At 46.1% G+C, this 25,139-nt stretch overlaps 2 protein-coding genes across 5 annotated transcripts in view; both read right to left on the bottom strand.

Annotated features, from left to right (window-relative positions):
* Positions 1-56: 56 nt before the first annotated feature.
* Positions 57-8,567, bottom strand: TGOLN2 (trans-golgi network protein 2). Of its 3 annotated transcripts, XM_042981862.1 has the most exons (5): positions 8,468-8,561; positions 7,420-8,240; positions 6,775-7,068; positions 5,534-5,617; positions 57-4,255 (listed from the first exon to the last, which is right to left on the bottom strand). In XM_042981862.1, exons 1-5 carry the CDS (start codon positions 8,511-8,513, stop codon positions 4,250-4,252), a joined length of 1,251 nt encoding a protein of 416 aa, XP_042837796.1. In that variant the 5' UTR covers positions 8,514-8,561; the 3' UTR covers positions 57-4,249. The 3 variants fall into 3 exon arrangements, with proteins under 3 accessions (XP_042837796.1, XP_042837795.1, XP_042837794.1); XM_042981861.1 differs by having other exon boundaries at positions 6,775-8,237; positions 8,468-8,567; XM_042981860.1 differs by having other exon boundaries at positions 6,775-8,240.
* A 4,800-nt stretch (positions 8,568-13,367) lies between these two features.
* TCF7L1 (transcription factor 7 like 1) overlaps positions 13,368-25,139 on the bottom strand; it is a 158,263-nt gene continuing 146,491 nt past the window's right edge. Inside the window, exons 5-12 of one of the 2 annotated variants that reach the window (XM_042981855.1) lie at positions 20,476-20,608; positions 19,274-19,379; positions 18,887-18,970; positions 17,996-18,139; positions 17,122-17,281; positions 16,928-17,035; positions 15,914-15,989; positions 13,368-14,780 (exon numbers count right to left, since the gene is read on the bottom strand). In XM_042981855.1, coding sequence (XP_042837789.1) covers positions 14,347-14,780; positions 15,914-15,989; positions 16,928-17,035; positions 17,122-17,281; positions 17,996-18,139; positions 18,887-18,970; positions 19,274-19,379; positions 20,476-20,608 — 1,245 coding nt within the window. In that variant the 3' untranslated portion in view covers positions 13,368-14,346. The remainder of the gene's footprint in view (positions 14,781-15,913; positions 15,990-16,927; positions 17,036-17,121; positions 17,282-17,995; positions 18,140-18,886; positions 18,971-19,273; positions 19,380-20,475; positions 20,609-25,139) is intronic. The other variant, XM_042981856.1, reaches the window with a different exon arrangement.

Raw genomic sequence — 25,139 nt, 5'->3', positions numbered from 1 at the left:
TAGACCAAATAAGCTTTAAAAAAATAAAATTAAGTAATCATATAGTTAATTTAAAAAAAGCTGAAAATATAAAACATTGCAAAAACAGTGGCACTCTACTAATCCGGTAAACAAAACAGGGAGACAACTTCAACAATCATTTATTTAACATGAGAAACTTCTGAATTAAAGGAGTATCTAAGTGTGAGGAGGCTGCTTTTGTTGGCAGCTTGTAGCTTCACAGCTCAGACCCAACACTATTACGGAGGAGTTTCTCAACTGGGACATTTAGGAAATTCACAGGTGTCTTGAGGAACTAGGTGAGTTGAGATTCAGTCTTTCTCTGGATGAATAGTTAAATGGAACCTGGAAATCTCTTCCCAGGATTCTTCCTTAAGCAAGGCAATGTCAAAGGCAACCTTCTCAGCAAGACTTTTCAGAAAACAGCTGGAAGGACACCAGGATCTGGTGTCTGGTGTACAAGATACTCTCTTCCCCGTTCAAGTGATTCAGAACATGTGCGAAGTGTGCTAGCTTTCATCACACATACATAACAGCATTATGTATCAAGTTACCTTGTAAAAACAAGAAGCAGGCTTCCTTTTTTGATTTAGATGACATGAAGTAGAGAAAAAAATGAGAATCACCATCAGGGGAATTCTAGAGGTTTATAATTCTATCACCAAACGTTTCATTAAAAGCCATTATGGGAAAAGAAACGTCAGCATACATATAGCTCATTGTCAGGTCTTTCCGAGTTGTTGTAGCCTTTCTAGATAGACTGGCCTTCGTTCCCCCAGAGTCCAGAAGAGCATCTTTAAATAATTCTACTCAGTAATCTGTAGCAAGAAACGAAACCCCTCTACTGACATCCATGACTGAAACACAGATTCCTCCTACTAGAAATCAATTTTCAACCAAAGGCTGGGGCAGGAAAGACATAGCTGTCTAGATAGCGGTGCTTCTCGTGGCTCCAGGGACTTACCTGCCCACCCCTACCCTTCCCCACCCCCCCTGCCCCCACCTTGAGAGATGCCTCAAGCCAGCTCACCCTCATCCACACCACCTCTAGAAAAACATGCTATCAATAGTTTATCTTCAAAAGGACAACTACTGAGAAAAGTTTTCCGCTGGTGTGAGAGAGTTCCTTCAGTGTAATTTCTACAGTGAAGCTTAAATTCTATTGTACTCTTTTAGCACAAGAAACGATACTTCTCGGATGCTCAAAAAATGGAACTATGCGGACTCCACAGAATCCTTATGCATCCACTTGGTGCCAACCCTCTTGGTTCCTGAAACCAATCTTTCTTTCTGCTCACCCTCCTTACAAGCAAAGTCTATCAGTAAGGGACAGCAACCAGTAGCCAGGAAGAGCTGTATGAGACGTCAGGTAAGTCACATTCAGACGTCCTGAACAAGGAAAATGTCTCTGCAAGAAGACACTGAACTCCTGAAGTACCTAGGGGATGTCACTACACTAGGCAGCTATGCAGGTGGTGCCAAGGGCACTCCTGCAAGTAGCTTCGTTTTGGGGAGGAGAGACCAGATACAGACATCAGATAAGTCTGCTCTTTTTTGCTGGAGTTACAAAATTTGTGATTGGCATTATTAAGAGTTATTAGAATAGAATGGAAAGAGCCAACAATCACGTGGTGGAGGAGTTAAGAAGGTGCATGGAAAAACCTGAGCTGGGGCCTGAAGAAACATCTGGGGAGGCAAGTGAAAGAAGAGAAAGGAGCGTGCCCTGACTGAAGAACAACCACGGAAGCCAGGGAATGGAGGGCACAGCAACAACAAAAAGGCACAGAGGCCTAGATGGGCCCGACAAGAGCCTGGGCAGGATGCAGAGAAAACCTGGCAAGAAAGTGCCCATCTGCAGAGTCCTGAACACTACAGTCTATAAAGCTAGATTCTCTAAGCCATGAGAGGTAGACAGAAGCTTTAGATCAGGGCAAGGATTTTGGAAAGATCAATCTGTACATGAGAGAAGATGGACAGGAGGACCAGTTAGGATGGCTCTTGGGCGGGTTGGGAATTCAGGAGAGAAGTGAAGTGGTGGGGGTGCAACAGGAAAGCAAGGAAAATGGAAGGAAAGATTATACTGGAGACTTTGTTGTTGTTGTTGTTAATGGATAGGTCTGTTGTAACAGATAAAAATGGTAAAAGACCACATAGTTTGGAGCTGAGACAAATAAAATGGGCAGCTGAGATGGGCAGCTTAATGGGTATTAGAGAGAACTTCAGTTTTTAGTGCCAACAGAGCAAACTAACAGCGCACAACAGGATTTGGTTCTTTGGGAACCAGGCCAAGGATAAATACTTGGGAGTCACTCACTCAGAGGATGAGGGATGGATGAATTTCTGGGAAGATGAAGGAAGAGAGAAACCAGCCTTTGAGGGCTCTCTTCCCCCACCAGCACAGGGTAAAGCAAAGTTCTTAGAAGCCAGGACAGTCAGTCAGAGAAACCAGAAGGGGGGAATTTCAATTTGGATGGTCAATAATGTTCAGTTCTATCCAGAACAAGACTAAGCTTTGAGAATAAGCCATTACCTTTGGCAATCTGAACCTCAGGAAAAAGACTACTAGTAGGAAGACAGGGACTGACATGAGTGTACAAAGGTTACGAAGGGAAGGAGTAACAAACAGGATGGATGGGAACGGGAAATCTGGGCATGCATAAAGGTAAGGTGCTAGTGTAGACGGAGAAACAGAAAACAGAGGGGAGAAGGAAAGGTAGGCAAAGGGGAACTGTGGTTTTATAGAATGCTAGGAGAGCCGGACAGAAAATTCCTCAGAGGAAAGTGTTATAAGACTGATGCACAGGAAGAGGGCATGATGCCGAGAGCATTCATTTATTCCTTGTCTCCATAAATCTCAACTCAAAGCCATGCTGTTTTAAGTGAGGTGCAAGGTAATGTGCCAACAGGATGGTCCTTTCTGCAGAATGACTTCAGCAGCACAGAATTCATCCCACCCCTCACTTCTCACATTCTTTGTATTTCCCTGAAATCAGCTATTCTAATTCCATTTTTTCTCTGCAGAACAACTCTCTCTAGGCTCTCTATAATAGGTAGCACAGCTACAACGGACTTAGGTAAAACTTCAAACCACAGCATGATCCAAAACACTACCCTCAGTTACCCCAGGGGAACTCTCTGAATTTCTTAAGTTTTAACAACCTCTGACATGGAATGGAAGGAGAGTTTTTACTAATTACCCTTGACATCCTATATCAGATAGAGAACCATTAGCTAGATTAAGGTAAAAGAGACAGTACAGTTAGTTTCTGACTACAAGTCCAATTTGTCTATTTTAGGCAACAAATGTCAAACAGAGTTTATGGGAAACCTTTCATAAAACCCTAGGAAAATAATGCAGATCAAAACCAAACCCTCCTGCACATTTTCTGCTGCAAAGTATGAGCTCACCCTATTTTAAAAAGTTCCTGTTACAATTATGAGTATAGCCAAACACAGTATTTTCAATAATCATAACTATATTTTTAAAAATCTGTGACGGGAACCGTGGCTTTACAGCTTTACTTCCAGAATCCCCAAGTTCAGTTTATGCTCAGTACAACCAAATGGAAGTTGACACACTTTGTCTTAAGTAATACGAAAATATCAGGAAAATGTGAAGAACTTACACTAGACAGGTTGGACTGCAGGCAATAAAGCACTTTTTAAAAGCTGTTTTGGTTTGCTGCTGAAGCCTTTGAAGAGAATTACGTATTCAAAGTAGCCCTTTGCCCGTCAGCATTCACCTTCTACATCTTTTGTAGGGCACATCCCTCCAGATGAGGCCTTGGTATAGAAGCACCTCAACCTGCAGGTGAGTTTTCTCCTAGGTTGACTTTTCAACCTAGTTTTCTCCTAGGTCTGCAAAGATAACTTGTGGTGGGTGCAATGCTGTTTTCAAGGGGCAACTACGAAAGGGCCAAGGCCCAAGGGAAGGCAGTCAGCAGCAGTAGCCTGCCTGGGGCTGAGGTCTCCCTTTGGTCATAGCTGGCTTCCCACATGCTCCCTCTACTCACACTCAGAGGAGGAAAGGATGGAAGACACCAGCATAGGTGATGGGGACACAGGAGTACAAGGTCACCAAAGTGCAGGTGCAAAAAGCTAAGCAATACCCCCCGCCTCTGCCAGGCCAGATTTGCCACCAAACCCTAGAAGAGGGGGTGTCTCTTAGGTCACAGTACTTTTTTTTCTTCATTTCTCTTGATTTAAAAACAAATCAGCAGGGAGGACAAAGTTCTCAAGAACAGAGAAATCAAATCTGAAACGAGAGCAACACAATTCATTTGTGACATTAATCTCCTTCCAGGGGAATACACCTCACTGCTATGAATCTAGGGGAATACAAGATCCTACAGGAGTTGCAGTTCAGGGAAAAAATTCAGAATTAAGATAAGCTGCCGCTCCAACATACAAAGAGCAATCGGTAAAATAAAAGCACATAAAATTATTTTTAAAGTCAGTTTGAAATCAAACATATACTAGAAAGATACACACTTGGTGAAAGGAATATGGAAATCCTGGTCTCTGCTTTGTAGTATTTCTGTGTTGTTTTGAATTGTTTACATGTGCATTTTAATTAGGAAAGGGAAATGAATCCTTAAAGTCAATTATCCGGAAAAGTACTAGGCCAAGGCTAAATTGTGAAGTTGACCTACTGGGCTAGTTAGCAAAGGTGTTTGGAGCTGAGTGGCTTATTCTGTTGCTGGTATGGGCTATACATGTGAACTGTGTTACCTGTAGGGAGTCTTAGGAAAACTTACAGTCAAGCCACCAAGTACTATTTACCAATGTCCTGACTGTCCTTACATAGAAGGGGAAAGGAGGGGTGTGTGCTGGCAAGGCAGTGGAAATACCCTGTTCCCACTCAGGCTGCTTTTGGGGAGAATCCTGCTCAGCTCCTACTCTGTGGGGTGGAAGGAATGCTTTGCTTTCTGGCAGGTGTGAGTTGGCTGCACTTAGGAAATCGAATCCACAGTTTAGTAGGGCTGATCTCTAGAGTTGGAGGCCTAGATGTTTCTGGACTCACTGGTATTCGGGGAGTGTAGTCAAATGCTCTGCTACCTAAAGCATGGCTCCACAGCATGTGATGTCACCTGGGAACTTCTAGAAACGTAGAAGCAGAGATTCCACCCATATGTAATCAGTCAGACTTTTCATCACAATTCCCAGGGTGATTCATGTGCCTACTAAAATTTGTGAAGTGTTGGTTCGGTGCAAAAAGCACAGGATGGGTGCCTAGGGGGTTGCCATCAGGTCTTGATTGTGACACAAATTTGTAGTGGGAACTTCGGTGCGGGGGCGGGGAGGAGGAATCAGGTTTCTGGGCCTGAATTTCCTCTTCTGTCAAGGGAGGGAGCTGACTTACAGCATGTGGAGGTCTCTTCTAGCTCTCACACTGCAGACACGTACATACGGACATCTCTACTTTGTGGTCCGCAAAGGGTGGGGCAATGGCCATCGTGTCAAATGTAAGTGCTCTGCTGGGCCTATCTGAGACTGCCTATCCCTCCCACAGACCTGGGGCTTCTTTCCTTACCTTCTGGTCCAAACGCTGGTAATCACTGGCCTTTGGCCGTCGAGTAACTTTAGATCTTTTTCCTTCTAGCACAAAAGCAATAATCTGGGGAAAGGAAAATGAAATTAACAAGTGACTCTACAATGACATATCTCAGTCTCTGAAATCAGAGGTAATCACCTGGTAGTACATTTGTTAAGGACCCTGACAGTGAAAGAGTAGTACACCCACAAAGAGACCTTTTTAAGTTATGACAATTTTAAGGAGGACAGGGCCTCCAGTCACCTCAGAATCTTTTATACTACTAAGTATGAAGTAACAGATGGGAAGAAGACTGTTCTGGGCTTTGGCTTGTGGGAGTCTATATGATTTACTCAAGAGTACAAAGATCTGCCAACTCCTCCCAGAAAGCTCTAGGATAAGACACTCCTTTTTTACTCACAAGCAATAATTATTGCTTATCTGCAAATGTACTTTTTCACCCCACACTTGCTCCACTTTAACCTTACCACTTTCACATCTACGGTTACTTTCTGGATGTAGAATAAGGAACACCTTTTTGTTAAACGTCTTCCCTCATTCCTTACAGTCATAGGCATATTGACAAATTGAACGCTCCAATTTTAACCAGGCTGTAGAAACTACTAAATTCTTAGGACTCAATACGAAATGCAATCATTTTGTCATCAGAGTGGTTGCTAAGCAACAGATATTACTCTACACCAAACACTGCTAAAGTAGTAAAAGATGAGTGTCTCCATGCAATTTCTGGCCATTCTTCTAATCAGAAACTCAACTGACTGTAGAAGACACTCCCTGGGCTCTGCTGTTGATGTCAAAGACTATGTAACCACTCTTTCTGCCATTGCAGATGGAAGGTAAAAGCTTGGGAAAGGAAACTAGAAATCATTCACCATCTTCAGAGTACTGTATTTACGAACTGTCAGGTACTCAGGTTCTCTAAGGCTGTAAAGGACCTAAGTTTAAGATTATGGGAGGAGACCCCAATTCAGGTCAGATCACAATAATGTCCTTACTTAGCACCTAATACAGCAGCAGAGGGCACTCAAAGGTATCTGACATGAAAACAAATCATTTATAAAATGAGAGTAGAGAGCCGTAGCAGAATCTGAGGATAAACCGAAGTTTGTCTTAAAATCCCCAGTGCTCATAGGCAGATGAGTGATAGATACCGGCCCACACACCAAACTTTCAGGGTGGAGGAAATCCCATTCCTCTTCTTAAGGCAACTCTTGACTTACCTTCCGCTTGTTGTGATAGGCAATATAGAGGACAGCAACAAGTATGGCTGCAGTCACCAGATACGCAAAGAAGTGGCTGCTCTCTGCACTGGCACTTCCAAGACTGTCTTTATAAAGGTCATCATTCTCCCTACCCATGGAATCCAAAAGTGTTCCTTCACGGTTCTCACTGGAGGCAAGGCCGGGCATCCCTTTCTCTTCTTGGGGCAGTGAACCTTCAGGCTCTGTATCGCCTTCCTCAGCCTTCTTGGGCTCCACATCTTCTGTAAGCTCTGAAGACTTACCTTCTCTCTCCTGCTGTGGAGAAGTGGGGTCAGAGTCCAGTAATACTGTCTCCCCAGATTCACCTCTAGAAGCATGCAGAGAGGTATCTTTGTCAGCTGGTATGTTTAAGTCAGGATTGGTGGGTTCCTTGTTATCAGAGGAGGGGTTGGAGACCAGCTTGTTGGAGTTCAAGGACTGCTGCTGCAGCTTCTCCTTGCTAGGGTCATCTCCCGTGGTCTGGGGCTGGGGCTTCTGCTTGCTGGAGCCCTGTCCTGTGGACTGCGGTTGGGGCTTTACCTTACTAGGGCTGTCTCCCACGGACTGTGGCTGAGACTCCACCTTGCTAGAGCCATCTTCTGTGGACTGTGGCTGGGTACTCACCTTGCTAGAGCCATCTTGCGTGGACTGTGGCTGGGTATTCACCTTGCGAGAGCCATCTCCGGAGGACTGCGGCTGGGTATTCACCTTGCCAGAGCTGTCTCCTGTGGACTGTGGCTGGGTATTCACCTTGCTAGAGCCGTCTCCTGAGGACTGTGGCTGGGTATTCACCTTGCTAGAGCCCTCTCCTGAGGACTGTGGCTGGGGATCAACCTTGCTAGAGCCGTCTCCCGTGGACTGCGGCTGGGTATTCACCTTGCGAGAGCTGTCTCCTGTGGACTGTGGCTGGGTATTCACTTTGCTAGAACCATCCCCTGCGGACTGTGGCTGGGTATTCAGCTTGCTAGAGCCATCTCCCGTGGACTGTGGCTGAGTATTCACCTTGCTAGAGCCATCTCCCTTGGACTGTGGCTGGGGATCCACCTTGCGAGAGCCGTCTCCCGTGGACTGTGGCTGGGGATCCACCTTGCTAGAGCCGTCTCCCGTGGACTGTGGCTGGGGATTCACCTTGCTAGAGCCGTCTCCCGTGGACTGTGGCTGGGGATCCACCTTGCTAGAGCCGTCTCCCGGGGACTGTGGCTGGGGATCCACCTTGCTAGAGCCGTCTCCCGTGGACTGTGGCTGGGGATTCACCTTGCTAGAGCCGTCTCCCGAGGACTGCACTTGAGACTTCTCCTTGTTAGAGTTATCTCCCGTGGACTGTAGCTGGGGCTTCTCCTTGTTAGAGTCATCTTCTGTGGACTGCACCTGGGACTTCCCCTTGCTAGAGCCGTCTCCCGTGGCCTGAGGCTGCGACTGGCTAGAGTTTTCTAGCGGTAGGTCTACTGAAACAGAGAAACCAGTTGGCCCTGAAGAGAGGGAGGCCAAGAGAAGGGAGCCCTCAAAGCTAGATGAAACCGAGGCAACTGGCAAACGGGGGAGGTGGGTGATGGCAAACGGAGGGGTGACTACGGCAGAGAAGTACCGAGCTCAGAGAGCGACCCAGGGCGGTGAGGATGGTGGGCCTAGGGGTGAGAGTGGGATTATTTGGGGTGGGAGTGGGGGGTCTTACCCGCCACTACGACGCTCAGCAGGACCAACGCAACCAGGAACCGCATCCTGCAATAACTGTGCTTCCGCCCTCTACTGCTCTCGCGAGACCCGCGCGTGCGCGCTCTTAGTGCTCTTGGCTCCGCCCCTTCCTGCGTGCGTCTTCCGCCGCACGCTTAGGCGAAGGGAGGAGCTTAGGAAAAGGCCGGAGTGTCTGGTGGTTCCTCCCTTACCCTGTGCTGTGGTTCCGTTCTTCAGTGCAGGCATCTAACAGTCTCCTCCTTTTCCAGGTTTCTTCCCTGCTTTGCAGCCGCTACAAACATCACTCTCCTTTTCCTTCTCTCCCCTTGTACTTCCGAGACGATACAGGTCGAACAGGAGCTCCCTGGTCCGCGGGTGATCCCATGGGAGTGACGTCACTGGGGTTCGGCCCCTCTTGGCTCCAACCTGTGCTCACATTTTTAACTTCTCCCTTTCTCGTGGTTCTTTCGCTGTAGCACACAAACGTGCTGTACTCTGGTGTCTCCTATCTTGAAACAGACACCCATCCTGCCACCTTTGTAGCGGGAGTCTTCCCATCCCAGCTCCTCTCTTTCCCGACCCCACAGAAACTGCTCTCCGAGGTCCCCAGAGATCTTTTCTAAAAAATACATCCTTTTTCTGGTCATGGAAGTTACTCATATTCACTGTAGAAAACTTAGTGAACCTGTAGAAATAGAAAACAAAGTCGTTGTCCCACTCTTCCGGGATAATCACTATTAAAGTTTTAGTGTATTTTCTGTCTTGCAAACATTTAATATTTTTGATTAGGTAATATATTCTAATGGTTCAGAAATCAAAATGGGATATTAAAAAAGAGGTATACAAAAAAAAAAAAAAAAGAGGTATACATTAGAAAGTTCTTGCTCCCTACCATTCTACAGGTTACCACTTACCTTTGTTGTGTTCCCATCTAGCGTGAGTTTTTTTTAAACAAATACAAAAGCATTCGTTTTCTTTTCTGTCTTAATTGGTGTATTTTTTCTATGCATATCCACTTTCCTCCAAGTTGATATTATTGGGTAAATAGTTTTGTATCCCACTGTTTAAAGTGCTGTTGTTTATACATTAATTACCGCTTGAAATCCTTTTATAAACATTTGCCAGGTGAGCTAACTTAATGGAGCATGTAATCTAGTGGATAATACAAATATTAATTATTTATGGAAATTGTGTGTGTGAGTATGCATTCTAAGAAATGCCAAGAAAGCAAAATGCCGAAACTGTGATCTCTGCTGAGAAAGGGACTTTTGGGCTGAGAGCCAAAGAGTGTATTTCCCAGGTGAAGTTGAGGGGAAAAGGTGAGCTCTCCTGGCTGAGTGCACAGTGTGTGCAAAGGTCTGGAGGCAGGTGGGAACATGACATTTCGTGTAGGTCTTAAAGACGAGGACAGGATTGCCAGATAACAGACAATAAGGAAAATGGCAGGTGATGAGGCTGGAGTAGAGCCAGATTAGGAGTAAATGATGTTGTCCAGGACATAAGTCTTTGTGAGACACAAAAGTACAACAGAAAATATTCCAGTTAACTAAGGTTGAAATGTAATCCTACCAAAAAATACTACAACCACCAGGGGAAATAACACTACTCTATAATAGTCTGTTGAGTACAATCTTTAGGTTACATGCCATGTAGTTCTAGTCAGTTGAAAGTCTTCAGAATTTCAAGGAACAGTACGTGGCGTAAATATAGTTTTCAGGACCAAGTACTTTGTTATTTAAAAACCCTTTAACATGCTTCTCAATGTTTTCCTGTTGTAAGAAATCTCTCTCTCACACACACACTCATTACTGAGGAGAGAATAAGAATCACAGAGAAGTGAGAAATCTTTTACCAAATTATTTCAGAAATGTGACTGTTCTCGCTAAAAGAAGTGAATTGATGAATCTTTTTTTTTTTAAAGATTTTTAAAAAAAGTTTTTATTTAAGTAATCTACCCCTCCCCCCCCTCAAAAATAAACACTTTTTTAAAAATAAAACTTACTACAGAGCTACAGTAGTTAGGACAGCGTGGTACTGGCATAAAGACCTATAGATGAGTTGGATAGAATTCAATAGAGTCCAGAAATCAGCCTCTACATTTATGGTCAGCTGATTTCCAATTAGGGTGTGCTAAGACAGAAGTCTTTTCAACAAATAGAATAGTCTGGGAAAACTGTCTAATAAGCATGTGAAGAGATGCTCAACATTATTAGTATTACATACATATCAGAATCACACTGAGATACCACTTCATACCTACCAGGATAGCTATAATAAACAAAGAAAGAAAGAAAAACTGTGTTGGTAAGGATGTGGAGAAATTGGACCCTCATATATTGCTGGTTGGAATGTAAAATGGTGCAGCTGCTATGGAAAACAGTTTGGCAATTCCTCAAAAAGTTGACACATAGTTAACCATATGACCCGGCCATTCCACTCCTAGATATACACCCTAAAGAATTGAACACAGGGACTCAAACATACTCATATGTTCAAAGCAGTTCACAATAGTCAAAAGGTATAAAAAAACTCCATGTACTCATCAATAGATGAGCAGATAAACAATGGCTTGTATACATAATGGATTTAGCTGTAAAAGGGAATCAAATTTTGATACGTGCCACAATGTAGATGAATCTTAAAAGCATTGTGCTAAGTGAAATAAGCCAGACACAAAAGGACAAATATTAAATATTGTAGGATTCTACTTATAGGAGATACTGAGAATAGGAAAATTCATAAATAGAAAGATTAGAGGTTCGTGAAGTCTGGGGTCAGGGGGAGTGGGAAGTTAATGTTTCATGAGTAGTTTGTGTTTTGGATGATGAAATAGTTCTGGAAATTGACAGTGGTTATGGTGCATGATGTTGTGAATGTACTTAACACCATTAAACTGTCCATTTAAAAAGTTAAAAAAGGGGCGCCTGGGTGGCTCAGTTGGTTAGGTGTCTGACTCTTGATTTCGGCTCGGGTCATGATCTCACAGTTCCTGGGTTGACCCCTGCGTCGGGCTCTGTGTGTGCTAACAGCTCAGAACCTAGAGCCTGCTTCGGATTCTGTGTCTCCTTCTCTCTCTGCCCCTTCCCCGCTCATGCTCTGTCTCTCTCAAAAATAAACATTAAACATTTTTTTAAGTTAAAATGGTAAATTTTATATTATATACATTTATAATTAAAAAAAAAGCTATGTCTGAGTAGGGTAAAACAAAACAAAAAAACAAAACAAAACAAAAAAAACCTGGCAAGTACTCAAAAAGGTAAAGGAAGACTGAAGTATTTTAGCAAAGCTCAAAAAAATAAAAAAGGAAACATTTGGATACATGCTACAAAGTGGATGGCCTGGAGAACATTGATTTAAGTCGAATAAGCCAGGCACAAAAGGATGAATGTTTGATGATTCCACTTACATAGACTATTTGGAATAGGCAAATTCAAGGAAATTTGATGGAAAGTAGATTAGAGTTTACCAGGGGCTGGGGTGGGGTGGGGAGTGGGATGGAGGGGGGTTATTGCTTAATGGTTATGTAGATTCTGTTCGGGGTGATGAAGTTTTGCAAATAGTGTTGGTGGTGACACAACATTGTGAATGTAATGAGTGCCACTGAGTACATTTACAAATAGTTAAAATGGCAAATTTTTTTTAATTAAAAAAATTTTTAAATACAAAACCACAGATTTTTAAAATGTTTATAAGAGAGGGAGGGAGGGAGAGTGTGTGTGTGAGCAGAGGAGGAGCACAGAGGGAGAGAGAATCCCAAGCAGGCTCTGGCACAGTCAGTCTGGACCTGATGCGGGGTTCAAACCCATGAACCATGAGATCATGACCTGAGCTGAAATCAAGAGTTGACGCTTAACTGACATGAGCCACCCAGGCACCCTTAAAATGGCAAATTTTATATTACGTATGTTGTACCATCACAAGTAGAAAAGGGAATGAAGTACTGAGACATGCTACAACATGGATGAACCTTGAAAATCATAGGCTGAAAGAAGTCAATGAAAAAGGACCATGTGTTGTATGATCCCATTTATTATTTTTTAAAAACTGTTATTTATTTAAGTGATCTCTACACCCAACATGGGGCCTGAACTCACGTCCCTGAGATCAGGAGGCACATGATCTTCTGACTGAGCCGGCCCCCGCATGGTCCCATTTAAATGACATGTGCAGGGGTGCCTTGGTGGCTCAGTTAAGCATCGAACTGTTGATCTCAGCTCAGGTCATGATCTCACAGTTTGCAAGTTTGAGATATACATTGGGCTCTGTGTTGATGGCGTGGAGCCTGCTTGGGATTCTGTCTTTCCTTCTCTCTGTGCCTCACCGGCTTGTGCTCTCCCTCTCTCTCAATAAACAAGCTTTAAAAAAAAAAAAATGACGTGTCCATAATAGACAAATCCAGAGACAGAAAATAGATTTGTGGTCGCCTGGGACTGTGGGGGGTGAGGGGAGGAATTAGGGATGTCTTCTAAAGGGTTTGCGGTTCCTTTTTGAGGCAGTGAAAATGTCCTAAAATTGACTGTGATGATGGATGCACAAGTTTGAACATACAAAACCCAGTGAATTGTATACTTCAAATGGGTAAATCGCATGTTATGTGAATTATAGCTCAATAAAGCTGTTAGACAAGAAATTAATGGTGGTGCTAGGTACCATGCAAAATGACAAAGGCCCCCCTTATATCTTGGCAATTATAAGATAAATGAAAATAAAGATTCCTCTCTTTGGATCTCAGTCATTGATGCTGACTGGTCTCTGTACATTTGAGGCTGAACGTTGGGTTGCATTTTTCCGTCAGGCATGTTTTCATATTCTCCCCTCCCCGGGCCCCACAAAAATCTAGCACAGGGCTTGGTATGAAGATGGGGGCTCGATTCAACAGAAGGACTAAAATACTCAGAAAAGGTCTTGCAACTGCAATTTTATTTTCTTTTGTGAAAATAAACAACTGGAAGTTTAAATTGCTCCAAAAAACCCCATAAAAACAAAAAGAAATACACACAGAAGAAGCATGTGAGGTGATGGGGGGAGGGAGGAGGGAGTTTCGACCTTTGGCAGATTGTGCTAGCACTGACCCAGGGGACAAGAGCCAGGCCTGGGGGCCAGGTCTCGTCTGCCACTCTGGGACCAGGAGAAGAGGTCTGGACTGGTGAGGGGGTGGCACAGAGACTTCTTCACCGAGGAAGTGGCAGGCACCTCGAATCCCTTTAAATGTGGGGGAAGAACCATTTTGGAGGACCTCTCTTCCCACCAAAAGCTGGAGGTTGTTGGGTTAGGGCCCACTGAGGACAAAGGGATGCTGGTGGAGACAAATCAGGCAAAGGTGGCTTCTCACGTGATGACAGCCTTACCCTGGGCAGAGGACGGAGATGAAGGCAAGAACCCACGGAGCTCAGCAAAGGAGAAAAACTTGGTGAGGGAAAAGAAAATGTCCAGGAGCGCCATCTAGATGAAGAGGCAGCAGGCTAGAGGCCCAGCGATGGCCAACATGCGGACTGGGAAGGGAGGGGGGCACGCGGGAGCGATGAGAACAGGGAGCAGGGCAGAAAGTGAAAGAGGTAGAGAGAAGGGGGTCTTCTGCCCAGGCCCATCCACCACTGCACATACAGGAATAATAACACGCTACTTTTCAGTTCTCTTTCTTTTAAAGATTTTTTTTGTTTTGTTTTGTCTTGTTTTTTAAAAAAGCCTTAAGATCAGCTACTGGTTACATCTACAAAATGTAAAGTGCTGTTGTTACCAGTCACTTTACAGAACAGTCCAGAGTGGTCAAATATTGACCAATAAAGTTTCCTTTTTTTTTTTTTTTTTTTTTCCGTTGTTTCTTCTGAATCATTACTACTCGACGAGTCACTTGACAGCCTGCATAGGTCAGGGGGCAGCTCAGTGGGCAGACTTGGTAACCAAGGAAAGAGGCTGGGCCTGGAGGACCGGGAGGGCCTGGTGGGCATGGAGCGTGGTGGGGAAGGAGGGGGGGGAAGTCAGCAGAGCTGTGGGCAGGGACCCGAGGGGGAGGGGCCGGGAGAGGAGTGGGGGCTGGCTGCCCATCTGGCCAGAGGAGGTGGCTGTCGCCTTAGCGGACAGGAAGGCGGCCGAGTGTAGAGCCAGCTGGGCCCGGCTCTCCGGCTTGGTGGTGAGGGAGAGGGGCTGGGCTTGCTCCGAGTGGGTTGCAGCAGGGGCAGCAGGTGACGCCAAGGCCGCGGAGGGGGTGGCCGGGGAGTCGAGCATGCTGCCGTGGGAAGAGGCAGGGCTGTCACACGACTTCTCGGGGGGCAGGTACTGAACACATGGCTTCTTGCTCTTGGAGGCCAGAGCACCTACGGGGGAAAAAAGATACACGAAAGGCTGAGCAGCTAGTGGCTGTTGCTGAGGTGGAACACAAGGACGCTCAGTGGGAGGGGAGGGAGGGCCTGAAATTACATCTGAGGCTTTCAAGACTAGGAAGCTGCATTCAGGGACACCTAGAGCATGGAGAAGGGGCAACGTCAAAGTGACAAAGACCTATTCAGCATCTGATAGCAGGGAAAACAGCTCGGTCTATCACACCGTCACCTTCCTTGCCTAAATCTTACCACTGCGGGAGACAGATCTCCATTCAATGTGCCTTAAAATCTCTGCCTTAGGGTGCTATCAGAGAGGGCACAGCACCTGCTAAGCAGGGAGGTATACGGTGGGTTGGGCAGCACGTACACACTTTACTTATGTGTCCTCATACGTAAACGAATGTACAGATTATACAGACGAAAGAAAAGAAAGAGAAAGGGAGAAAGAAGAGAGACTAACAGCATGTTGGTACCAGCTACTCTACACTTGTCCAGAGATGTGCACGAGGTGAGGGGCACAAGGTGAGGTGCATGACCTAAACACCTGTCACCGCATGAGCATCTCCGTGCCAGGTGTGACCGCAGTGTGAAAAGACAGAGCACATCATTTTGGCACAAAGCGGTCCCCATACCAAGCAAACTCGTTCGGGGTTCGACCAACCAAACCTTGCAGGAAACCTGCTTCTATTGGATTCACAAATAGGTGGCAAGTCGGTCTCTACTGCGCCCCCTTCCCGACTGAATTCCAGAGGTCATTTCAAATATCTCCAATTTTTACCTTATACATTTATTTGAGAACCCTCAAATAAGATGCAACTACACTGAACTGAATGCCTAGGCTTTGAAGTGGGAAAGTGCTGGGATCAAATCCTGCCTCTGCCATTTAACAAGCGGAATGACTGGGAAGATCCAACTTCTCTGAGCCTCTTAATCTGCCATCTCTAAAAAGGGGATAATAATAACACCCACCTGGGTATGCAAGAGGCTCCCAAGAGGCAGAGGCCCTGAAAATGGCAGCTATTATGAAACAGCGCTGTCGCTGTACCCTTCAGAGAGCCAGGAACAACCCACAGGCAGGTGCGACTGTGACGGCGGGAAGAAGAGCCAGCGCCCTCCTTAGGACTCACCCTCTGCCTCTTGGACTTGCTGCTGGGACTGTGTCTGTGACAGCTGCTTTTCTCTCTTCCTCTTCTTTTTCTTACCCTGAAAATTATGGCCAAAGAAAGGGGTAACCAGGGACAGCTCTTTAGGGGGACAGAAGATACTGCCCATACTGCCCTTGACCCTGGGTGAGAAGCTGGGGGTGGAGGGGAGTCACTCAGGTCACACTCTCCACAGAAGCCTCTGAGGAGCCTTCCTGGAATGTGCCTTCCCTTCCCCATTCGATTCTTCCCCCTCCAACCCAGTGTCCAGGCCTCCTTGGAAGGCCTCACCCTTCAGTGCCCTTAGGCACTGCTCCAGTGTGATTCTCGATCATTTTTGAGGGGACTCAGGCCCCACTGAAAATCTAAGGCAGCTCTGAGGCCTCTCACCAGAAAGAAAAAAAAAAAAAAAAGCAAATAAGAACAGACATACAAAAATCTGTCTTGTTTCGAAGAGTTATTAGAAATGCCAGCTGAGGTGGCTCAGTCGGGTTGAGCGTTCAACTTTGGCTCAGGTCATGATCTCATGGCTCATGGGTTCGAGTCCCATGTCGGGCTTTGGGCTGACAGAGCAGAGCCTGCTTTGGATTCTCTGTCTCCCTCTCTCTCTGCCCTTCCCCTGCTTGCACTCTCTCTTTTAAAAATAAACATTTAAAAAAAAATGCCAGCTGAGGCTCATACATTGTTCTCCAAGCCCCAGGTTCAGAACCCTTGGCTGGTGACACCCTTGCCACCAGAGCCAGAACATAGCTCGCACTGCACCTTGACTTATGGACTCGAAGGCTGAATCCACCTCAAACGAGAGGGTACAGATTTACCTCGGTCCATAGGACGTCAACACCATGTCCTTGTTGACCTCCTGAGAATTAAAATGTCTTCCTTATTTCTAGAGAAATAGAGCCTTCTCCCTGCCCTTAAGTGTCCTCTATAAATCCAGCCACATCCCCCTCCCCGCTTCCTCTCGCAGATGCTGCCGTCGGGGCCAGAGGGGGCACGTACGTAGTTGTCCCGGGCTGACCAGGTTGGGTAGAGCTGGGAGTGAAGTTGCCGCTCCTTCCGGGCCAGTTCATAGTACTTGGCCTGTTCTTCTCGGGACAAGTTGTGCCACTGCGGAGAGAGGGTCAGAGATGACGGGGAGCAGGAATGCGGGGGTCGCTGACCCGCACAGCCTGGAGGGGAACAGCGGATCCTACCTTTCTTCCCAGGATTTGGTTAATGGCCGCGCTCTCCTTCAGGGTGCACTCGGCCACCACCTTGGCCCTCATCTCCTTCATATATAACATGAAGGCATTAAGAGGCTTCTTCACGTGGGGTTTCTTTTCTTCCTCCTTTTTCACCGTGACTGGTGATTTCCTGGGGAGTCACAAAGCTGTCGGTTAGCAAGAGTCAGTGGTCACCCTGTCACCCGACCCGCAATCCATGCCCCTCATGAGTGCCTGCGGGGAGGAGGGATGACCGGCTGTCATCCATTCAAGTTGCCACGGCTGCTTACAGCCCCCAAGTGTCTTCCACAAGCAGCCCTCAGCCTTGGGATGACTTCAGGCCATAGTCTATGAAAGTCTCCTGAAGAAGGAGCAGAGGAGCTGGTGAGAGCCCCCTGTCACAGGTGATAGAGAGGAAAGGGGGCAGGGCGCTTTGGGCAGAAGCAAGAGGGAGTCTCCCCGCCATGAGGCGCAGACTTTGGCTTTCCTGCTGTCTTCATGGCTCAGTGGACACAGCACAGGCCTTGCTGGTAGTCTCAACTTCGCTACCGGTCAGCTATGGACCCGGAGAAAATCCTCCCTTAAGGGCTCATGTTTTCATGCATAAGGGAGAGGGGGAAGGAAGCCAAAAGCATTCTCAGGTCCTCTTTCAGCCTCTAAATCCTGTCTGTAAAACTCTCCTCACTGTGAGAAAAGATGTCTGAGCGGATGGGGACACAGAGAGTCAAAGGGAGCAATTCCTAGGAGAAAGGGTATGGCTGAGGGAGGCTGCTGGCTGCCTGCTAAATGCCACCAGGGAGAAAAATAAATGGCATCTGCCGCTCGGAGACTGGCCACCGTCCCATCCAGGCTGCCTGATACTCACGCGCTCACGGCGGGGCTCAGGCTGGGGGGTGCTGGCTCCTGCTTGACAATGGGGGAGACGATGGCGGGGTGGGGAATCCCTGAGGTGGGCAGACCAGGATGGGCCGGAGCCACCATGTGAGGAGAGAACCGACTGGAAACCAGGCTGTGTATCAGGGGGGAAACAAGTGACAACACGAGGGTTCAGGCTGAATGCTTGTCACCCAGCAGAGGACCCGGTGGCTGCCTGCCTTCATGGCAGAGCTGGGTAAATACCTCTGCCACGGCAGACTTTGAGGAATGGAAGCCCATTCACTGACCTCGACAGAACCAGGTTTGGGAAACACCCAACAAACCTCCCCTTCCCACACAAACGCACAGGACTCCTGTATTTCGTACTGGATGCAGGTAGGATGAAAATCCAAAAGAAGGTGTGGCAGGTCAGAGGCCAGTGTCCGCAATGGGGAACCACACCATATGCCGTGGGTTCCACTTCCTTTGTGACCACAGGTACCATTGTCAGGTAGATCCGGCCCCTGGGACAGGAGCCCCCTTTGCTGTTCCCTCTCCTGACATCACTTCAGGAAACACTAATCATCTCCAGTCTCTGGCTTCAGTGCCACAAAGCCCAGCAGGTGGGGGGACGTGTGGGGATGCTGAGTACTAGGGCTTTGAAATTCTTCCCTTAGAGAGATGGGCAAAGAACGAGCCGAGTCTGTGGTCTCCATTCCGACCGTACAGTATGTACGAGGAGGCGCCTCAGCAAAGAGGGGTGGGGAGAAAAGGTGAGCCCGTGCCTCCCAGTTTAGGGCCAAGAGAAAGCTTTTCATGGTCACAAATGACAAGGACACGAGTAGAGGACCGTTCTCTGCAAGGGAACTTCATGCTCACAGCCCCCAGTCCCGGGACTCACCTGGACATTGAGGCGTTCATGGCGAGGGCAGGGTAGGGGTGCCGGAAGCCACCAGGAGGAAGGGAGTACATGGGCTGTCCTTGCCTATAAGGGCCGGGAGCACGGAAATCTGGTCAGCATACTGGTTACAATGGGACTGTTCAGGACAGGGAAGGAGAGGGGGCTGGAAGAAAGGATGAAAGACAGAGGACAGGAAGTAGGAAGTAAGAGTGGGGAGCTAGCTGCCCGAGGGAGAGCAGGGAGGTCTGAGCCGTGGGCTTTGATGAGAGAGCTCCACTGTGGGAGGTGGGGGTGCTGCACACAGATCCCAGAGCGCGCTGGAGGTACAGGAGGCCGAGCACAGCATGAGGAAGGAAGGAGGGTAAGAAAGTCTGCTAGTTTCCTTACTGTGGGACGAGCCAGCCGAGAGGATGAGGGATTTGTCCGACAGCTCCAGGAGACAGTGGGTAATATGGAGACAGCTCAGATGGGTGAGGGGGCCGGGGGATTCCTGCTTCAAAGAGACATGTGTCAGACTGTTCCCTGGCCCTACCAAAGCACCTTAAAATAACACCAAATGGGAAGTCCCTTGCCCCATGTCCCCAAGTGTGCTGGAGCACGGAAGGCCTTTCATTGTCCTTGCCTTCTGTCATCTCTCCAGCTCTGCTGGCCGGTGAGTCAAGGACATATTCAAGGAAGGCAGGACAAACACAGCTTCTCTCTGGCTACATGGATCCCACCTATCAGCAGGAGTAACTTCCAGCTGCTTACATAGGAGTCATCGAAGAAAGGGTCCAGAAATCTTGGACTGAGAGACCCGAGACATTCTCCAGAGTCATCAGCTAACTACCCCTTTAGAAAACCTGCCTCATTCATGGAGAAGTAAACTTTGGATTTCTATTCCACTTTTGTCCTCCTCATTATTTGTAACTTACAGTAACTTTGATTTCCTTAAAGAGGGGTTCCAAAAATACTTTGAGCCACTGCAACTCTGGGAATTTGATGAAGCTATGTTTTCCTAAGATGGACAGTTCTGGTGAGCAATTCAAAAAAAAGAGAAAAAAGAAAAGAAAAAAGAAAAAGAAAAATCCAGCTCGGCCTTACCGCTTTAAAGCTATACTTAGAAGTCTGGCTAGATTGGTAACTCTATTTGAAAATGTTCAGTGTAAGGCAAAGGTCTTGGTTTAGGAAGGCATAGCCTCTAGCCGGGCTAGAGTTCAAGGTCAGTGAAAAAGATTCCCACCCACCCCCACTTCCAGCTCATTGCACCCCAAAGTATTAAGAGAGTCTAAATAAAGTAAAGAATCTAAAGTAAAGAATCTATGGCAGAAGAGTGCCATCTCCTTACTGTGGAGCCAGGCCCTGACATTGCCTCATAGAATTTCCTTTAATCCTCACAATGCCTCGATGATGTGGAAGGGACACAGGAGGTGTGGATGAAAACACTGAAAGGGCTAATGTCAGTGGGCAGGGTTATGGGCTCTTGGGAGTTGAAGACATGACTCGAACCCAGGGCTGCCGATTCCAGGGTCATTATGTTCCCTGAGAAGACAAGCCTGCCCCACTGGAGCTCTCTGCACGGGGGCCAGCCTGGGTGGCAGATGACTCACCTGTCTTTGGATCAATCTCTGGGGAGAGATGTGTGGGAGGGGAGCCAGGGGAGAAGTGGTCGTTGCTGTAGGTGATGAGGGGCGTCAATGGGTGCATGTGATGCGGGGGCTGAACAACAGGAACTTTATTAGACTGAAAGAGAGAAAAAGACTAGGCATAGTTACCAAGGAGACAGAGAATACAATCCGCTGTTATTTACTGTGTCCAATATGTGCCAGGTATTTTCCATGCAATAGCCCATCCAGTCCTCAGACAGCCCTGGAAAGAAAGTAGCAGTCTACACAGCAGGGAAAGAACCAACAGAATTAGAGGAGGGATTACACCCACCCTCCCACATACCTACTCTTTAAAACAACATATATTTACTCCATGTATGCTGTGCAGTACAAAATGCTATATATAGGTGATTGAGTTATCATCTGCGCTCTGTGTAATCTCAGTGAAGTTTAAAAGGTTCAACACACCCTTTCCAAATAAATTTCATAGAAATTGTAGCTCACAAGCTCAAGTCTGAGGCTGGGAAACACACCAGTGGGGAATTGTCACCATGAGACCTCATGGAACCAGCTGTCAGGTTCAGGCTTTACAGACACAATCCAAGAGCACTTAAAACAGGTCTCCCTGTAGCACTTCAAACACAGCTAACCTAATTACCACATTTCCTTTAAAACACCAGCAAATGCAAGAAGTACCATTTTTTTATAGAACTGTTAAGAAGGAAAAAAACCACTGGCATGCCACTGACACATCCTGATTTCTGAGATTTAAAGTGGGAAAAACCTGTAAGTCCTAGAATTGGTGAACTGAATTAAATTGTTTTAATCCAATCTGAGTTAACAATCAGGGTTTTATTATAAAAAAAAAAAAGAGCTACAATTTATTGAGCCCTTCACTACAAGCACAGGGCTAGGCAATACATCTATTCCTTATAACCTAGCAAAGAAGCTGTGATGACCCCATTCGAGGGATGAAGAAACAGCTCAGAAAGATTAAGTGGCTTAGCCATAGCCAAGGACACAGAGCTACTAAATGGCAGAACTGGATTCATGTTGGCCGTTTAGAGCTTTAACAAACCAGAGTGTTTTCTCTGGTCCTACCTGCCTCCCCAAGAGCCCAAACATATATCTGCCAGAGAGAAAGGACTGACATACATTTTCCTGCATAATAATAAGGTAAATGAATTACATACAAGGGGAAAAGAGATTTGCTCTGAAAAGAGATCTGCAATATGGAGGATGATCTGGAGGCAGCCCAAGGGCTACGTTTCCAAACTGCTGTCTTTCCATTTGAATTTTTCATTTCATAGACTCTGGGAGCCCTTTTTTTCTTTCTCACAGTGCCCATTTGGTGCTCCTAATGCAAATCTCGATCCGTATGTCTATATATCCGTGTGCTGACAGGTAGTCTTGCTCTATTTTCAGTAGGCTAAGCAGAGATAAGAGGCAGAATACTGGAGCAAGGTCCCCAACCAGGAGAGTCCAGCTCCCAGACCCGCCCATGCGAGGCAGAGAGTTCAGACTGTTCATAACCCACACCACTAGGTGGCGCTGGCACATGACCAGGTGCTGTGGATCTGGAACCACTTCCTATCACCTCTCAATCCCAGTGGGATCGGTTGACATTGCCTATAAATTCTAAAATCATTTCCTTACTTTTTTCCTGTTCCCTGACTGGCTTTTGAAGGTATCTCTATGTACACGAACAAATAGCACAAATAAGAGTATAAGAATTATTTTAAGGTCAGATTTCTTGGAACCTAATGTATTTAAATGGTGCATTAGGGTTTCCTGGAAACAGCTTTGTCTAAAGGATGATTTTTGGTATCATAAAAGCAACAGAATGATTACTAAAGTAATAGTAAATGATAAAAGAATCACACAGAATGATTACAATTAAAAAAAAGTACATAAACACTATGTTAAAAAAAAAAAAAAAAAAGACAAGAAACCCACCAAAATGTAAGCAGTAGGTATGTCTGAGTGGTGGAGTTATGGGTGATTTTGTTTTTCTTGTTTCTATTTCTGTATTTTCCAACTGTAATTACTCTCTATCTAAAAAAGTACACTTATGATGAATCAAAAAAAAAAAACCACACACAAATTGTATTATAAAGCATTTAGAAAACACAACCACACTAGCCTAATCCAGCCCCTATTATCATTTTGGTATATCTCCATTCATTTCTACTTTGTGTACATCTGGTTTTTTATTTACATTAATTTACATCATTTGTACCAATTTTTAAAAAATTTTTTGAATGTTTATTTTTGAGAGAGAGAGAGATAGAGGGAGGGAGGAAGGGAGAGAGAGAGAGAGAGAGAGAGAGAGAGAGAGAGAGAGAGAGAGAGAGAGAATGAGTGGGGGAGAGGCAGAGAGAGAGGGAGACACAGAATCCGAAGCAGGCTCCAGGCTCTGAGCTGTCAGCACAGAGCCTGACGCGGAGCTTGAACTCAGACTGTGAGATCATGACCTGGCCACCCAGGTGCCCCACCAATTTTTTTTAACTAATGTTTTTTTCAGCTTTTCTGAGGTATAATTGACAAATAAAACTGAAATCTATTTGAAGTGTACAGTATGATTCTTTGATATATGTATTTATGGCCACCTAAAAATACTTAACAGTATTGTGAAATCCTGACTGCCTATGTACTGGTGAGCCTGACCTCACCAGAAGCTTGCAAACAGCACTGAATAGGTAGCAAAGTACAAAGCAGAGAAATGTGAGTTATATTAAAAAGGTAGGCATCCTCACTTAAATGCTCTGAAAGTTATTACTGGTTCCCATTAGGTGGCATCATTGTCCAGAAAATGGACTGGGTGGTGGTGGGTTCACAGAAAGAGAAAGGAGGGTAAACTTTTCCTTGATCAGTCTGGAAGATGTGGCCTCTGGGCCTGATAATTGAGAATTGCCTCCCCAGGGAAGGTTCTCCTTAGAGGCTACTGTTCCAGTAAAAGTTCCCACTCTTTTCTCCTCTCAGCCGCCCTCAGTGGCAGGATGTCCACGGCATAAACTCAGGCCAAGTGTAGGAATATCAGGAACCACTCTGCACCTCCCAATGGGAAACCTCAGTACAAATAATGCGCACAGGCGAAGCCATGGGGTTCACTTAGCACAGTAGCTGAGTCCAGATTTACCTGAGGAAGAGCATCTCACAGCCATTCAGAAGGACCTGAATCCTTCTGCAGTCACGTAGACCCAACCCTTTTCCAGTTCAAGTCCTTCTCGAATGTTTTAATCTGTTTCTAGAGTTGGTCCAAGCCAAAGTTCCTTAAACTCCGGGTCCCTGAGGAAGCAATGCCTCCTCTCCCACCATTAAAGATTTAATTTCAAGTGTAAAGTAAAGCTAACGCCACACAGCTCTAGCACAGCCAGAGAGACCATCCCTCCACAAGGCCCCTCTCCTTCAACTGGTCATTGGAGACGTCCACAAAGCCTCCTGGCTCCTATTGTTCATTCACTATTGTCTTTTCTTCCTGATCCTGATTTCAGAGATCAAAAGGATATGGTTTCTTAGATCAGGCAAAGATGAGTCTTGGCTTTGTGGTACCACTCATAAAGCAGCACAGACTGACCAACAGACTGCCCAGGAAAGATACTGAGAGTTCCAATAGGTTGCTAACTGTATCTGATTTTATGTATTTAAAAACTCTATTCTAGGGGCGCCTGGGTGGCTCAGTCGGTTAAGCGGCCGACGTCAGCTCAGGTCACGATCTCGTGGTCCGTGAGTTCGAGCCCCGCGTCGGGCTCTGAGCTGATGGCTCAGAGCCTGGAGCCTGCTTCCGATTCTGTGTCTCCCTCTCTCTCTGCCCCTCCCCTGTTCATGCTCTGTCTCTCTCTGTCTCAAAAATAAATAAAAACGTTAAAAAAAAAAAATTTAAAAAAAAAATAAAAACTCTATTCTATCTACATCCATTTGTCTGTTTACTGATGGAAACAACCTTCTCTGTGGGGGCTGGAACTGTGTTCAAGAGACTATGCTTAACCACAGGGCTCAGGGGGGTGGGGGGAAAGAAACCGGAATAATTGCTAAAGTATCAGCCTATTCACAGCGTTGTAATGCCCGTAGGGAGGAAGAGGGTCTGAAGTGGTCATGAAGGCCAGAAGAGGACTGGTTTCTCCCAACGCAGGGCTATCTGCTGAGAACAGTCAACTGCCAAAGAAAGAGGATTTCCAAGGACTTGCTGGCCCCCGCTACAAAGCTCAATGTTAACTCCAATTCTAACAGTGACAGACGATCAGTTGGGCCAGGGGTCTCTAAATTTTTTTTGACCACACAACTTAATAAAAAGTGTCAGTTCTACCATGTTTTGTTTGTTTGCTTATTTGTTCCTTTGGTTTGTGTTCTTAGTAGTATTTTCAATCTAAGTTTATTGCAGGAATCTTTCAAAGCTACTTGTCCATTTCCTCATGGGTTATTTTACTTAAAACTAGGTAATTTGTGGGGCGCCTGGGTGGCTCAGTTCATTAAGCATCTGACTCTTGATCTCAGCTCAGGTCACGATCTCACAGTTTGTGAGTCGAGCCCCGTGTTGGGCTCTGCTGACAGCACGGAGCCTGCTTGGAATCCTCTCTTCCTCTCTTTCTGCCCCTGCCTAACTCGTGCTCTCTCTCTCTCTCAAAATACATAAATAAACTTAAAAAAAAAAACTCGGCAAATTGAAA

The sequence above is a fragment of the Panthera tigris genome, chromosome A3 (genome assembly GCF_018350195.1).
Source record: "Panthera tigris isolate Pti1 chromosome A3, P.tigris_Pti1_mat1.1, whole genome shotgun sequence".
NCBI lineage: Eukaryota > Metazoa > Chordata > Mammalia > Carnivora > Felidae > Panthera > Panthera tigris.
Note: the sequence above shows the minus strand (reverse complement) of the source record. Positions and strands in the feature narration are given on the sequence as shown.